The sequence below is a fragment of the Amblyomma mixtum genome, chromosome 10 (assembly GCF_055824585.1).
Source record: "Amblyomma mixtum isolate Tamu chromosome 10, ASM5582458v1, whole genome shotgun sequence".
NCBI lineage: Eukaryota > Metazoa > Arthropoda > Arachnida > Ixodida > Ixodidae > Amblyomma > Amblyomma mixtum.
Window position 1 is genome coordinate 17,420,820 of NC_143021.1, and position 16,853 is coordinate 17,437,672.

At 52.6% G+C, this 16,853-nt stretch overlaps 1 protein-coding gene across 1 annotated transcript; it reads right to left on the reverse strand.

Moving 5' to 3' along the window:
* Nucleotides 1–11,868: 11,868 nt before the first annotated feature.
* LOC149325236 (uncharacterized) lies at nucleotides 11,869–14,972 on the reverse strand. The gene is made up of 2 exons (XM_089564207.1): nucleotides 14,150–14,972; nucleotides 11,869–11,942 (listed from the first exon to the last, which is right to left on the reverse strand). Exons 1-2 carry the CDS (start codon nucleotides 14,970–14,972, stop codon nucleotides 11,869–11,871), a joined length of 897 nt encoding a protein of 298 aa, XP_089420333.1.
* Nucleotides 14,973–16,853: the final 1,881 nt, after the last annotated feature.

The window sequence follows — 16,853 nt, forward strand, 5'->3', positions numbered from 1 at the left end:
AGGTGAAGAGGAGGACCGGCCTTCTGAGCGGCCCTGCGGCGTCGGGGACCTCCGAGGCGCCCTTTCCAGCTGCGGCCCGCGGTCCCGGCTATTCCCGCAGCCACCGCGACTGGTTCCTGCGGCCGGCTCGTTGTTCTCGGGCTCTCTTTGCAGCCCGGGATCTGTTGGGCGGTTCCATCCCTGCGCCCCGCCCTGTGGGACCCTGCTACGATTTCGGGCTTCCCGGCGGCAGTTCCCGAGTGACTTCAACCCTTCCCTCGCGGTCTCTGACGACTGCTATGGATTTTTTGAACGCTTCTTGCGGTTTTCGGCCGCTTTTCGCGGCGCTGGACTTGGCCGCGGCTCGCTTTGGTGGGGCGGTGGTGTGGAGGAAGTAGCAGTTTCCTCTGCCCGCCTGATGTATTTGAGGAGCGCGGCGTAGGCTGCGTCGGGAAGGTTGGCCAAGAGCTTGACCGTAACCTTGTCGCGCCCGGGTGCAGTGCCCCGCTTCATTTTGCTTAAGGCTGCCCGGAGGTCGTGGAGTTGGAAAGGTTTGTCCAGCTCCGTGTTCTCTTCGCCTGCATACGAGTACGCCGCCTGCCGGGGGTCCTTAGTGGTGCACAGGTAGCGATCCCTGAGCGTGTGCGCTAGTTGTTTTGTCGTTCCTGTAAAGTTGTGCAAGGCCCTATGTAATTGGCGCTGGGTTTCTGTGCGTGTTTGTATTGGATCGATGAGAGCGCGGAAGAGGCGCCACGTGTTGCGGTCCGACGTCCGACGTGTTGCGGTGTTGCGTGTCGGGGGTCCGACGTCTGTGTCGGCAAGCTGATGGAGACGATGGTGCGCGACAGACTCTCCGATTTTCTCGAAACACAGCACACTTTCGCGGACACCATGTTCGGTTTTCGCCCTCACAAGTCAGCACAGGATATACTTCTGCAGCTTCACCACGACATCTTGGTCCTGGCCTTGGATCTTAAAGGCGCATTCGACAACGTCAAACAGGAAGTAATCCTGGACCACCTCAGTAACACCAACTGTGGCCACAAAACATTCAACTACATAAAACAATTTCTTACAGACCGTCAAGCCTACATACGCATACAAGATGCGGAACACGGGCCATACACCATCGGCTCGAGGGGAACACCTCAAGGCGCGGTCCTGTCTCCCCTCCTCTTCAATTTGGCAATGCTTCATCTTCCCTCCAAATTGTCTTCTTTGCTCGGGATACATCACGCTCTTTATGCGGATGACATTACAATCTGGGCCACGCAAGGTAACCTGGGCCACATGGAATCCTGCCTGCAAGCAGCGGCGACCCTAGTCGACGACTACGCGGCCTACTGCGGACTCCAGTGCGCCCCATCTAAATCAGAATTTGTGCACATACGTCCCTCCCCTCGGGACACAACTCCGCTTTGCATCAGTCTCCCCTCGGGACCGATCCGGGAGTCCAAGGAGATCCGCATCCTTGGTCTCTTCATACACCATCAACGCAGGGTCGACACTACCCTAGCCAAACTTCGCACAGTGGGAGACCAGGTGGGCCGCATGGTCCGCCGGGTCTCCAACAAGCGGGGCCGATTACGAAGCAAGGATGCACTGCGGCTTGCCTATGCTCTCGTGACGAGTAGAATCCTCTACTCAACCCCCTACTTGCACTTGCGCAAACATGATGATGACCAACTGGAGGTCATCCACCGGAAAGTCATCAAGCGGGCTCTCGACCTCCCGGTCACCACGTCCAACCAGCGACTTCTGGCCTTGGGCGTGGTAAACACATTCCGGGAGCTTCGAGAAGCCCACTTCGTGAACCAATACACGCGTCTTGCACAGACCACGTCCGGTCGCCGCCTCTTGGACCGGCTACACATCAAACATGACTACCATATTGAGGAAAGGGAGAGAGTGCCAGAACCCTGGAGACGCGCCCTCCGGGTCCGACCCCTTCCCCTCAACATGTCCAGAGAAGACCATAGCGGCCGTCGCCAGGCGCGCGCGGAAGCGTTGGCGCGATACTATGGTAACCAACAACATGTGTATTACGTGGACGTTGCCGGCCCACACCACGGGGTGTGGTACACGGCCGCAGTCGTACACAACACAAACACAGTTAACGGGATCACTTTCAAAGCCTACAGCGCAACACACGCGGAGGAGATTGCCATTGCTCTGGCTCTCACTACTCCCAAGTCGAAACACATCATCACCGACTCGCGAGGGGCCTGTCGGAACTATGAGTTGGGCTGGGCTCCCCCGCTTGCCTGGCGCAAATTGGAATATAGCTGCCGATGCGAAGGTCCAACTCCACGCAACCTGAATTGGGCCCCCGGTCACCAGGGCCTACAGGGAAACGAACAGGCCGATCAGGCCGCCCGCGCACTCTCTCCCCGGGCTATCTCCCTGTCCTTGGAAGCCTACTCCCAATCAGACAATCTGGCCCTTACATTCAAACACATCACCGATTACTACAAGGAGGAGCACCGGCGCTACCCGGCCCCTTGTAAGGGACTGGATCGCGCTGACGAGCGCCTCCTCATCAAAATTCTTACTAACACTGTACTGTGCCCGGCGGTACTTAAACATTTCAACGAATCCTTTGATGGCACGTGCCAGTTCTGTGGGGAGGTGGCTGACACCTTCCACATGGTTTGGGCGTGTCAATCCAACCCATCTATCCCCCCCCAACCCCAACCCCACCAGAGAGGACTGGGAGGCGGCCCTGCTCGGCTGTCAGGACCTAAAGACCCAAAAGGCCTTGGTTCACCGGACGCGGGCGGCGTTGCTTGCCAATGGGGCCCCGGAATAGGGGCTCCACCTAGTATTGTCAGGGGAAAGGGCCAATAGGGCCTACCCCAATCACCTCTCTGTAAATATTTATTGCACTATCAATGTTTTTCACCACCACCACCACCCGCCTAAGCTGCCCTGCGGCCTCGCAAACCTCAGCGGTGCCTTCTCCGGCTGCGGCCCGCGGTCCCGGTTGCCCCTGCGACCACTGCTACTGGTTCCTGCGGCCGGCGAGCACATTTTGTGTCGTTTTGTGCCCACGGGGCTGGTCCATCGACTCGCCCCTTTTGGTCGCCCGCTGCGCCTGCCTTCGCCGGGAGACGCCCGGCCCGTTCGACCTGGGGCGCGTACATCATCAGGTGGGCTTCTAATCGCGGAGGTCCCGGCCCCCGTCAGCAAGGCCTGCGTGCCGGGGACGGGGAGTAGGGAGCTTCCTTATCTGGCGGAAAATAAATTTGACATCATCATCATCATCATCCATCGCCCTCGGGCGAGCGATCGCGGCCCTCCCTGGCTCTCTTTCCGGGGACGTCGGCCGTTTCCCGCGGCGCGTTTCGCGAGCTGGGACTAGGAGCTTTGCGCCCAGGCTTAGCCCTAGCGACGCCTAAGGCCGGCCCCGCCCTGTCGCGCTAGTTGCCGGGCTGGCTCACGCACGCGGCGGCAACAATGAGCGCCCCGCGCCCGCCACCATCAGCGTCTCCTTCGCATTTAAGCTTACCAACGGTGGCGCTACATCGACTGTCGCCCTACCCGTCTTCGAGCGCGGGCACCTCGGATGCCCGGTTCACCTTTGCGTCGTCCCCGTTCTCAGATAGCAGGGACGCTCTCCTGGCGCACGCGTCGAAGCCGCACCCGGACTTGGTGCCTGCTGATACTACGTGGCGGACGCTGGGATTGCGGAGTCCCCCCCCCCCCACCCCCGTGGCCTCCCTCTTCCTGCGATATCGCACCTGATCCCGGGTCCTCTTTACAGGTGCCCCCCCCCCCCCCCCCCCCCCCTCGGTGCCCGAGGGTGCCGGCACTTCGCCCGACTTCGCGGAGGTCACCGCGCTCCAGGAGCAGCTGGTGCACTACATGAACGCGCCGAACACAAGATTCCGATTGCGCACTGAGGGGCCGTCACTAACATTTTCGGGGAGGTCATCTCCCGCTGAGGCCGGTACCAAGCGCTGGCCCCGGTCTCTCGGGGCAGTGTCGAGGTCCTGCGCGCCATGTGTCGGCGGGGCGGAGGGAGTCCGCGGACGCCCGGGAGAGGGCCTCGACTGCCGAGGAGCGCCTTCACGTCTCCCCGCCGCCCGCTGTGCGGCTCACCTTTGCGGAGGTGCTCGGGGGCTCTCGGGGGTCCTCCGGCACTCGATCCGGTCCTGCGGTTGGGGCCAACGACTCCGGCGGCCAGCGCCCACCTGCGACGCAAGTTGCCTATCACGTGGCGTTTTTGACAGCGACAGCACCGGACACCACCTCATCGGCACACATTATACAGACCTTAAAATCTAACATCGTCCCGGAAGAGGCAGGGATTGGGCCCGTAACGCTGCGGACCACGGCCGCCGGGGTGACGGTTCTCGCGCGGGACCGCGACACATTAAATAACCTTCGCGCGGCGGTCGAACAGAACGCGGTCACGCGCGCCGCGGTGGCCGTACGAGTGGCGGAACGTCGCCGTCCGCATGTGCGGGTCTGGGGCGTGGACCCCGATGTTGCGGACGACGACCTCATCGCCAATATCAACACAAAAAACTAATGTGGCTTAGCTTGGTCAAGCCCGGTAATTGCGAAAGCAATATCCGTACCTACGCCATGGTTCAGCTGGTAGTGTAGCTGGGGGTGGTGCTTGTGGTTAGACTTGTGGCGATGCATCCGTTATACAATCCAATCCAATCCACTGTAATCTAATGCAATCTAATATAATCTATTCTAATCCAATCCAGTCCAGTACAATCCAGTCCAGTCAGGCCGCCGTTCATGTGCACCGCCGTCGCACACGAACGGCGCGAGATAATAATAATGCCTTTATTTTTCATCACAAGGATGAGGGAGGCAGAGAGAAAAAGCTAGGGGTGTAGCTTGACGAGCTCTCGCCTCCCCAAAAATAGATATAACTTGTACAGGGAAAATATGCAGACAACATAACAGCATACCGGCAAAACTTAAAAAAAGAAAGAAAAAAAAAAAAAGAAAAACGTGGCAGTAATACTAACGAAATAAAGGAAGCATGAACAGAACCTATTTTCTGACACAACTGTAACACTTTGTAACGCGTAAAAATCAAACGTAAAGGCAAAATTACACAAAAATTACAAATTGCAAAATTGTAATAACATAAATTTAAACACAATTACAGGAATTACAATTTAGAAGTTACAAAATAACAACCACAAAAATTATACAAAATTACAGAAATTACAATTCAAAGTTACACCCGGTTACATATACTTGAAACAAAGTTTTGCAACTCTTTTTTTTTCGAGTGCTCAACAGTCATGTTGTGACTATGGCAGAGGTTGAGATAGTGCGGTAGACTATACCTAAGCATCTGTTTGCCATACCCTGTTCTGTATGCATAAATGTGCCATATTTCGTTGTTTCTTGTTTTGTACGATGCGTGTTTTTTGCATAATGAAGCCAGTGTGGCAATGAAAGGAGTATTGTTTTTATTTTCGGTTTTGTATTTAAAGAGTAAGTAGTATGCATATAAATCATTAATTGGCATTATGTCCCCTTTCTCGAAAAGTGGTTTGGATGGGTGGTCATATGCTACATTATATACTATTCTAAGAATTCTTTTTTGTTGGGTAAGTAATTTTCGGAGGTTTGTGAAAGATGTATTTCCCCATACCAAGTGACAGTAATTAAGATGCGAGCAGAACAATGACTTATACAAAAGCATTTTCACATTTACAGGGAGAATGTTTTTGTGAGCGTAAATTGTTCCTATGACACGGGATAGTTTAGATGCTATGTAATTTATGTGCTCGTCCCAAGTCATTTTCTCATTGAAAAATACACCTAGTATTTTGAAAGAGCTAACAACATCTATTTTAAAATTATCAAGAAATATACCATCATTATTTTGGATGTTCTTGTTCTTGGGGCGGAAAATAATAGCTTTAGTTTTTGAGGTATTAATCTTGAGGGCATTAAATCTTGTCCACTTTTCAAGTTGAGTAAGCGTTGTGTTTGCTTTTGCAATCATAGATGAGGCGCATGACCCGGAAAAAAGCAAGGTGGTGTCGTCTGCATATATTACAATTTTTGTTTCTTTGTCTATTTGTGTTATGTCATTCACATATATATTAAAAAGGAATGGGCCCAAGATGCTGCCTTGGGGCACACCAGATAAGATAGCTTTGACATCTGATCGGTGACCGTTTAATTCTACATACTGCTGTCGATGTCTTAGATAACTGCTCAAAAGTAACAAGGATTGTCCACGGAAACCATATACCTGAAGCTTTTTAAGCAGTAACATGTGGTTAAGATGATCAAAGGCCTTCGAAAAATCTACATATATTCCTAAAGCTAAGCATTTGTCGCGAAGCAATGTTAAGCCGCTGGTGGTTGGCACAGCTACTGCTTTCTAGAGACGTGAGTCGAGCCTAATCTCTTCAGCGTAACGCTACAATCGCGCTCCTAGCCGACAGCGCAGGAGTTAGACGCCGGTGGTGGCACCGCTGCGGCTTGCGACGGCGCCAGTCGGTCGCCCTTCTCTTCGGCGTGACGTCACAACACCTGTTGCGCTCCAAGCGGAGAGCGCAGGAGTTAGGCGCCGGTGGTGGCACCGCCGCGGCTTGCGACGGCGCAAGTCGGTCGCCCTTCTCTTCGGCGTGATGTCACAACACTTATTACGGTCCTAGCGAAGAGCGCAGGAGTTAGGCGCCAGTGGTGGCACCGCCGCGGCTTGCGACGGCGCGAGTCGGTCGCCCTTCTCTTCGGCGTGATGTCACACATGACGTCACACAGAGGTCAACTAAAGGTCAATGGTGGCACCGCCGCGCCACGGCAAAGGCTGAAAGTGCAAGTAGTAAAGCTTTCGGTTTAAAAATCCAGGCATTAAGGCGGAAGCCTTTGTGCCTCATCGTTGTAAGCAGGAGTTGTCGCCAAAAATGTCACGCTTTTCAATTGGTTGAAATGGTCGTGACGTCACAGTGCGCGAATTTCAAACGGGGCCAATTGTACATGCAACCAATTAAAGGGATCGTATAGTGATGCTCCAAGTGGGACTGAGTTTTCTTAATTGCTTAATTAACCAATTAACTTAATTAAGTAGTAGTAGTAGAAGACGTTTATTCCGCCAAAAGTTACAGGACGAGCATATCGACCGCCTGGGCGACCAGAAGTCGCTGTTCTTCCTCCCCTTCAGCGCCAAGCCAGTCGAGCCAGGTGGTGATGGATAAAGAAGGTGGGGGGTAGGAACCCGACTGCTGAGCAGCCGGGCAATAGAAGAGGCAATGGGCAAGGTACGCATAGTTACAGGGGCAGTTGGGACAAGAAGGGTCCGATCGATAGCGATAGAGAAAGAGGCGAGACGGGGTGATGATTGCATTCATTTGAACGTGCCGAAGAAGGCGAGCCTCCGGCACTGTGAGTGATGGATGAGGGGGAGGGTAAAGGCGTTTGTCGAGGCGGATCTCGAGGTAGACCTCTTATATGGTGCGGCGAAGGGTGAGTCTCCCACCGTCCTCCGAGGGCTTGGGCCAGGGGATCAACGGTGCCCGGAAAAGTGTGTCACGGGCGAGCTGATGAGCCAGCTCATTGCCGTCAATCCCTGAATGCCCAGGGACCCAGCGGAGGAAAACGATGGAAGGCTGCAAAGCGGAGACCGCTCGTTCGACCTCCTGTTGAAGAGAAGGGGTTAGGGTGCGTTTCTGTATGTGGTGTATAGCGGCTTGTGAGTCTGAATAGACTGTGTATTCTTGAAGAGAGGGAAGGAGGGTAAATGACTGGAGGGCATGCGCAATGGCGAGGACCTCGAGGGACAATGCATCCGGAGGGCATAGAAACGGCCCGCTGGTGTGAGTTTCAGGAGCGGGGAGGGGGGGGGGGGTGGTACAGGGCGTAGCCGCAGGAACCTCGAGGAGCCACGAAGGAGGCATCCGTGTAAGCTACACCCTGGGTATCAAAGAGAGGGGAATGGTGCTGCGCGGCCGCATGACGACGGCCGGCGTGCAGAACGGGGGACATGTTGGACGGAAGGGGGAGGATCCGAAAATTGGGAGCCGGGGTGGGAATAGGAGAGGTAAACGGGGCGCAGGGAATGGGCGAGATACCCGCTTGAGTCAGTAACCACTGACCCTGACGGGTAAGGGAAAGCCGGGCAATCTGCGAGTCATGATGGAGAGAGAGCAGAGAACGGAGAGGATGAAAGAGGCCTGTTGCAAAGATCTTTGCAGTAGAGGTAGTGATAGGGAGGTTGAGAGCTGCCTTGTAGAGGCCCACAAGGGCAGTCTGAAGAGCGTTAAGTTGAGTCTGGTTGAAGGAAACGTAGGGTGCAAAGTACAAGACCTTGTTGAGGGCCAGCGCGTGGGCAACTCGGCACGCATGAGCCTCGTGGAGACCTGAGCGCCGAGTGACCACGCGCCGCAGGAGGTGAGTTACGGAGTGGCAGGTGGTGACAGCACGGTGGAGGGCTTGCACGTTCTTGGCTGCATGCAAAGGAAAGCCAAGAACTTTGCACTGCATGACGACAGGAATGGGAGAGCCAGAAAGGTGGAGAGAGACGAATTGGTTGTGTGAGCGCTGGTATGAGGAATGGTTGAGGAGAAGGAGCTCGGATTTTTCAGGAGCAGGAGAGAGGCCAGCAGTGGTGAGAAAGGAGTCGATGAGATCTAGGCCACGTTGCAGGGTGTCCTGTACGTGACCGGGAGAGCCAGACGAACACCAGAGAGTGATGTCATCGGCGTAAAATATATGATGCAGGTCGGGAATTTCAGCTAGCTGGGAGGCGAGAGGGGCCATAGCAAGATTGAAAAGGGTAGGAGAGAGAACAGCACCTTGAGGAGTGCCTCGGGTGAGGTTGTGGGGGTCGGACAGATAGGTGTCGACTCGAAAGCGAGCGACACGTTTAGAGAGGAATGAGCGGATATAACAGTACATCTGTGGGCCACGCAGGGCAGCACAGGAGACATTGAAACCAGCCTGCAAACAGCGGCGACGATAGTAGACCGCTACGCCCGCCGCTGCGGTCTTCAATGTTCCCCTCAAAAATCGGAATTTGTGCACCTCCGCCCCTCACAGAAGTGCACAACTAAAATATCTCTCTGTCTTGAGAGTGGTCCCATACGCGAAAGTGATGAGATACGGGTACTCGGACTCTACATCCACAAACACAGGCGGTCAGACACTACATTGGCCAAACTCCGTAAGGTGGGGGACCAGGTGGGCCGCATGGTCCGCCGGGTTTCCAACAAACGCGGTGGGTTACGAAGTAAAGATGCCTTGCGGCTGGCAAACGCCTTCGTAACTAGTCGAATTCTCTATTCGACTCCTTATCTCCACCTACGGAAACAAGAGGAGGACGCCTTAGGTCATCCTTCGCAAAATTGTTAAACGTGCCCTTGACCTCCCTATCACTACTTCAAACAGCCGGCTTATGGCTCTTGGGGTGGTGAATACTTTCCGGGAGCTCCGGGAGGCGCACCTTACAAACCAGTACACGCGCTTGTCGCTAACGGAGTCGGGTCGCCGCCTTCTTGCTCGACTCCATATCCAACACACCCCTCCAATGGAAGACAGGTTTCGCATCCCGGAACTGTGGAGACGTGCCCTCCACGTGCGGCCTCTTCCAGCAAACATGTCACATGAAGACCATAATGGTCGGCGCCTGGCACGAGCGGAAGCGCTAGCCCGATATTATGGCAACAAAACAGGTGTATACTACGTGGACGCCTCCGGCCCTCACCATGGGGGATGGTACACGGCCGCGGTAGTTCACAACAGCAACACAGTTAACGGCCTAACTTTTAGAGCTCGCAGTGCAACACAAGCAGAAGAGGTCGCGATTGCTCTCGCGGCCTCACATTCCAATTCAAAATACATAATCACCGACTCGCGAGGGGCCTGTCGGAACGTCGAACAAGGCTGCACTCCCTTCCTAGCCTATCGAATATATCAAAATTGCATACGGGATACGGACCCCGCACACCGTTACCTCATATGGGCCCCTGCTCATCAGGGGTTGGCAGGAAACGAGGCAGCAGACGCAGCCGCCCGCGCGCTCTCTCACCGGGCTGTTTTCTCCTCCCCATCCGATCAGGAACCCGATTTTAATCCGGTCTATACATTCAAAGATATTACAACATATTATCAAAATTGTCATCGCCTTTACCCTAGCCCATGTAAAGGCCTGAAGAAGGCGGATGAGCGGCTCCTTCTCCGCCTTCTCACCAATACTTTGCTGTGCCCGGCAGCGCTAAAACATTTTGACCCCTCCTTTAGCGGCAGCTGCCCACACTGTAGTGCAGTGTCTTCTGACACCTATCACATGGTGTGGGCCTGCCCCTCCAACCCCGCTATTCCCCCCATCCCCAACCCAACCCTGGAGGACTGGGAGGCGACCCTGCTCGGCTGCCACGACTTACAGGCCCAACAAGCCTTAGTCGGGCGCGCCCGGGCGGCGGCAACCGCCACTGGGGTCCCATACTAGGGACCTCCACCTAGTGTTTGTAAGGATCGGTCCCTTACGGGCTGATCCAAACATACCTCCAGTTCATTCGAAATAAATGTTTTCACCACCACCACCATGCGGGAGCCACAGTCTAGGGAGGCGAGTTGGGAAAGGATGTGGTCGTGGCAAACACCGTCGAAGGCCTCGCGAAACTTAATTAACATTTGTAGTCAGTCCAGATAAATAAATAAAACCAATTAGGAAAAATTGGCAAATTGGATTTTGAGGAAAGGAAATGGCGCAGTATCTGTCTCACATATTTCGGCGGACATCTGAACCGCGCCGTAAGGGTTGGGAGGCAGGTAGGAGTGAGAAATGAAAGAGAGATAGAGGTGCCGTAGTGGAGGTCTCCGGAATAACTTCGACCACCTGGGATTGGTTGGGATGGGGAATCGAACCCGGGCCTCCGGAGTGCGAGACGAGCACCTAACCACTCCGCCATGCCAGCTCGATGGTTTGGAATGAACAAAAGCGCGTCCAGTGAATAGGGTGTTTTCGTTGTAGCATTGCAAGACGCTGTCGCGTTCCAGGCGAAGCTTAACATCTTAACCACACATCAGTGACACAAGCAGTAACACCACGCTTAAGGCTTCCACCTCACCGCACTTTAGGTCAACGAAGTGCCCGTGAATTTTTTGCGCATTTCCTTTTCTCAAAATAATACCGAAGACACTTTGGAAGTTCTCAAGTGAGCTTGGCGAAAGCCTTGTGGTCAACCCACTGGCGCTTCCCCAAAGATTCACTGGGCCGCTTCGGAGCCATGCGTCTCACTCACTCGACTGGAACGAGACGTCTGGCGAAGGAGCAGCGGGGTAGCTGCCACCGCCGACGCGCGCGCGCGCGCTCGTTCTGCTGTGCTGTGTGCTGTGCTGCCCCCCACCGGCGCATCGGTTGCTAAGGAGGGAGGAGGTTGCGCTATTTCTTTCTCCTTTTCAAGCTCCCGCTCCAAAGGGTGTCCACTGCTGGTTAAACGGCCAACGGCGACGCCGCGAAACGCAGAAACGGGCACCTAAGAGCTGCGCTCTAAAAGAGACATGTGTATTAATGTATGCGCGCTTTGACAAACATATACTTCAAAATTGTCGGCATAACCAGGAGCGAGCAAACGATGTGCAGTTCACGATAGGGCATGTTGCGAGTGGATTGGACGCCTCAGCCAGCGGTTGCAGCTGTATAGCCTTTGTAATATGAGGAGCCGGGCTGCGTTATCTAACAAACAAGGATAACGTCTCTGGTGGTATGAAGACAGCTTGTTGTCGCTCGTAGCGATCCAACAATTTCCCAACCGTGCTGTAGAGAACAGAACTACAGCTTGTCAGTTTCACATCAAGCAAAAGCAGAGATCAGACGTAATCGTGAAGTGGGTATATTTTCAAGTATGCTCGCCCTGCAGACGCCATATGGCTCAGTGCAGGTCGATTGCGATATGGCACTTATAATATCCGCAGTCGGCACCAGGACCTCATTTCTTGGCATAAGCGGTTGGTGGAGCTGCTTGCTTCCGAGCCTGTAAAAAAGTAAGCGAGCATCAATGTAATGGGGTTCGACTGCTGTATAGCGCCCATAAGTAGGGGTGCGAGGATAGTACTTCTTCCAAATCAAATCGAATGCCGGTACTGTAGCTTTGCTTCCGGATCGAATACGAATAGTTTAGTTAAAAAGGAATGGACTTCGAATCGAATAGTGAGAGAACCGAATGAAATACAAATCGAATATTTTTACGAATATTCGTTGTTTGTGCGAATATTCGATGAGCAATCGTGAGAAACGGCGAAGCGCTGCTTTCGTGGTCATAGCTTCATCTGTTAAAAGATGCAGCGCTGATCTCCATTTGGGGAGTCGCAACACAGCCAGTCAGTTAACTTTATCATTGTCAAGTTATGCGCATAGGAAAAAGTCCTTTTTGGTGTTGATAATGGAAGATAATAAACTAGCGTCACATCTCAGTGCATGAAAAGGGCGAGAGCTACGCATGAGGCATGGCCTCCGAGGTCAGGCACAAAGGCCGGGTTTGCTAAAGGCCTGCCTGGGCCCTGCCGCGTCGTCTAATCTCTGAGGCCATGTATGAGGGTTATGAACACCACCGCGCGAATGGACCCCACCGCGACGCTCAACCGTCCATCTCGTGCATGCTGATCGCGGTAGTATGGTAACGCGGCGTGTATGGTCCCTGTTGTTAGAACAGAATGCGGTAAGCCTCATTTTAACTTCGCGCCAATTATTTGAAGAGCATTCGATAACTTGAGAACGTATTTGATTCGCTCGAATAATCGAATGGTGGGGGGGGGGGGGGGGGTATTTGAGTGGGCATTCGAAATTTCTGAATAATCACTTACCCTACCGTCAGACATTTTCGTATACGCTTATGCACGAAAGAATCCTCATTTAGACGGCGGAACCAACAGTACTACGTGAACGCGATGTTGACGGTGCGCAATTATTGATACGCGTGCTATCTCATTTCATTTCATTTCATTTATTGGTTTTGTTTGGCCAGTACAGAGACTGCAAACAAGGGAGAGCAAGCTAAAGGCGCCTAGTAGCGCCTGACAGAGGCCTGCCCTCCCCATGTAAAAAAACAAAAACAAAGTGGCACTTGGCAATGGTACAAAATTTCCATAAGTAACAGAAACTAGAAAAGCAGCGGATATATTGACAACGAAACAGAGATCAGTCATGCATAGTGCTAAGCACAACAAAACTAAGAACAAAACATAACAAAGACAAAAACTGATTAGGTAAAAACACACCACAACTAGCTATAACAAAAATATTCATGAACAGTTTTCCTAAATCTGACCTCGGACATATTTTGTAGTGACAATTCTGTTAAGTATAGATAGTGGTTCGAAATAGCACTCAATCTCTCTGGTTCCGTTTTACTACCGTTCTATATATATATATATATGTTTTGACTCTCTTTGATGGCTTAATGTATATTTTCTCATTATATCCTGTCAGTGATTGTATATGGCACTCTCGTATGTATGCTTGTGATGCACCCCCCCCCCCCCCCCCCCCCCTTATGTAATGCCCCACCACCAGGAGACTTTAAGGGTCAATAAATGATGATGAACGCTTCTGTTTGGTGTACGTCGGCATCTTTTGGGGTCATGCTGATTTGAGCATCCCCCCCCTCCCCAAAGATAACATTGTACGTTCAACAGTGCTTCGAGTCTTCATTTGAGCAGACACTTTTTTTTCTCCTAGTGCAAACATGCGAAAAATTCGTTGCCAGAATCACAAGGAAAAAATTAATAGGAGGAACCCTGTCGACCGGGGCGCTGCGGTACCGTTAACGTTTCAAGCGTTATTGAAGACCAATTAGAGGTACATTCAAATGATGCCGTTGTGCTACGATGTTGTGAAAAATAACTCAAATTTAACCTTAATCTTTATATGAACTTCATTCTAACCAAAAATATTGGCGTCGAAAAAGCACGGCATCATGAAATCCACGCCGCGCCTTATTCGGGATGAGACATGTCTTATTATATTCATAGCACTGTATTATGATGTCATCGTCTTACATTCGCAATCTGCCCTTCCATTTCATACGCATTTCTCCCGTAGGGAGTAGCAGGCCAGGGTTATGTTTTCGCTGGCCGACCTCTTCGTCTTTCCTCTCATTGACTTCACTTTCTCTCATTCGCTTCGCCACAGATGGAGTTACAGCAATGAAAAACTAAACCGCTGTTTTTCTTACGTGACGACTTCGGTTAGTGCGCTTGCTTGGTCTTCGCCGAGTCGAACGACGGTTCGGCTTCTTATGGGGAAGGCGCCTGCGACGGTGTATGGGCTTCATAGGTCGGGTGATGGCCGTACCCTCATTTTCCGAGGTCCCCGTTACAACCAATTCACCAGTGTACTTCCTATCGATATCCGAAGTCTGATCGCGGTCGTCATCCTCATTGTCGACTTTACGATACTGCAGGCTAGTCATCGTAACGTCAATATCATCCAGAGTCGTGGTAATGCGCTTATTTTTATTTGGCCTCCGCGTTCTAGCCGTTATTTTCGGCACTTGCTTCTTGGTGCTCTTCTGCTTACTCGCGCCTGCTGATGGCTTCAGGCCTCCGAACTTGGCAAAATGTTTACCTGCGTCTCCACTGTCCACTTCTTCGATGTTACTGTCGTGCAGTTCATCCTGAACTAATCCGGTTGCCCAGATAGCGAGAGTGATGAACACGCACAAGACCAACACAAAGACTAACAGCGGCATACAGTCGACACCCTCGGAAGGCAGTCCCTCAGCAGGGGACGAGCGGGGAGACGCTCGCCCTGCGTCACCGGTGGCCACTGATGCCGGCAAGGGCATTACAGGGGACGGCGAGGCCAACAACGCCAAGTGGGGGCAGGAATGATGGGCTTCGAATGGCGCATGTCTGGCTGGGATGAGCTCAGCAGTGGAAGACAGGCAGTACTCGGTCAGTGCGGGCGGCTCCGTGTAGTAGCGATGCCCACGGGCGGTGTTGAAAAAGCTGTCGGAGAAAACCGCCTCGTTCCGACCGCGGCGGACATTTCCGTAGTTGTTCATAGCCTGAAGTGCACAGAAGGACGCCGAAACAGATGGCCGTGCCTCTTTTTCTTTGTCGATGGGTACCCCGCCAACAACGCCATCTTGCAGATGTTTTCCTCGACGGCGATATAATTGCAGTACATTTTATATTTTAACGGTGAATAGTCGAGACATATCATAATGAAGGCAAGGATATACATAGATAGCGTATTGTCAACAGTTATCGTGGAATACTGTCAATGCACTTGCCGTTTACCGGACCCAACACATATACAAAGAGGAAGAAACGCCATTATCGCGCAGATCGGCACAGAAACAGAGAGAAAGAACTTAATAAGCTATTTAAATGTAAATCAACTCAGGTTGGCGGACTGCTTAGTTAGTAATCCGATGATTTCCATTGATTTCTGGACCTGTCGTATGATATGACGCTCGTCCTCCAGACCATTGCTTGTCAGGGCTGCATCCCACTCCTCGTACGATGTCTGTGGTACTGTTAGGTCGGGTGATTTTCTTCCGCAACTCCACGAAAGGCCGCTGGTTTGGCCGCTGAAGCTGGATTATGAAGCTGAAATCAGCGGCTTAACCAGCGTCGGGTGCAATATTGCCCAATTCAAAGAAAAAAATACTAGTCTTTTCTCCCCCTTATTCCTGTGTTGTTGGGTCAAGAATCTTTCCTCCCTGCTCCTCCGGCCGGAAGGAGCGACAAGGCCCCGCATTCTTCTACGAAGGCAGCTGCACGGCCTCGCCGTCGCCAAACTCAGCTCAGCTCGACACGTCTTTGCATGCAGGACAGAACAAAGCAAGAGTCGCATCTGGTTATTGTATTTCCCTACTGCTTACACGTTCTGAACATTCTCCGTTTTTTCGTGCGGCTTCCACTCCCCTCTTCTGTTTTATCTTACCCATATTTATTTCGTTCTTTTTTCACTTCCATCTACTTATTTCTGTACTCTCTATCCGTTTCTCGCACACCTGTTCTGTGTCCAAACCCTACAAGAGTGGAACTACCTGCGAAGACAAATCACTGTTGCAAAGATCGTTCCCCCAGTCGAAACATCGAGTGAAATACATGTATGTTTCCTTCAACGAAGCATATACTTCGCTATATGCTCGCGCGAACGCACGCACGCACACACACACACACACACACACACACACACACACACACACACACACACACACACACACACACACACACACACACACACACACACACACACACACACACGCACGCACGCACGCACGCACGCACGCACGCACACACACACACACACAAACACACACACACGTACACGCACACGCACGCACACGCACACACACACACACGCACACGCACGCACGCGCACACACACGCACACACACACGCGCGCGCACACACACAAACACGCACACACACACACAAACACGCACGCACGCACACACATAAACACACACACACACACACACACACACACACACCCACAGGTAAAGAAGCAAAAGTACGTGCCACGCGCTCACACATAATCCCTGGCAGCAAAGCGGCCACCCCGTCCGCAGTTCAGATGGTAGAGGCTTCATCAGTGACGTGTGAACGACCTCTTCTGAGCGTAGGCGTCGATCGGCACTAGAGCAGGAAGGGGAAAAACGGTAATTGACGGGAGATATTGGTTGTAATACCTTGTAAGGCCCAATGAAGCCATCGATAAACTTCTCGTAGAAGCCAGGGGCGCGGGAAGGTGTAAACAAAGGAGAACTTCATCACCGAGTTGAAAGGAGGCAGCACGGTGGTGCTGGTCGTAACGGCGTTTCCATTCTTGCTAAGCGACTTCAGTGTTGATGCGCGCAAGGTGAAGACAATGGGCCATACGAGAAGCAAACTGTTCACCCTGTGACTTGGACGGAGAGACGGAGGTGGTG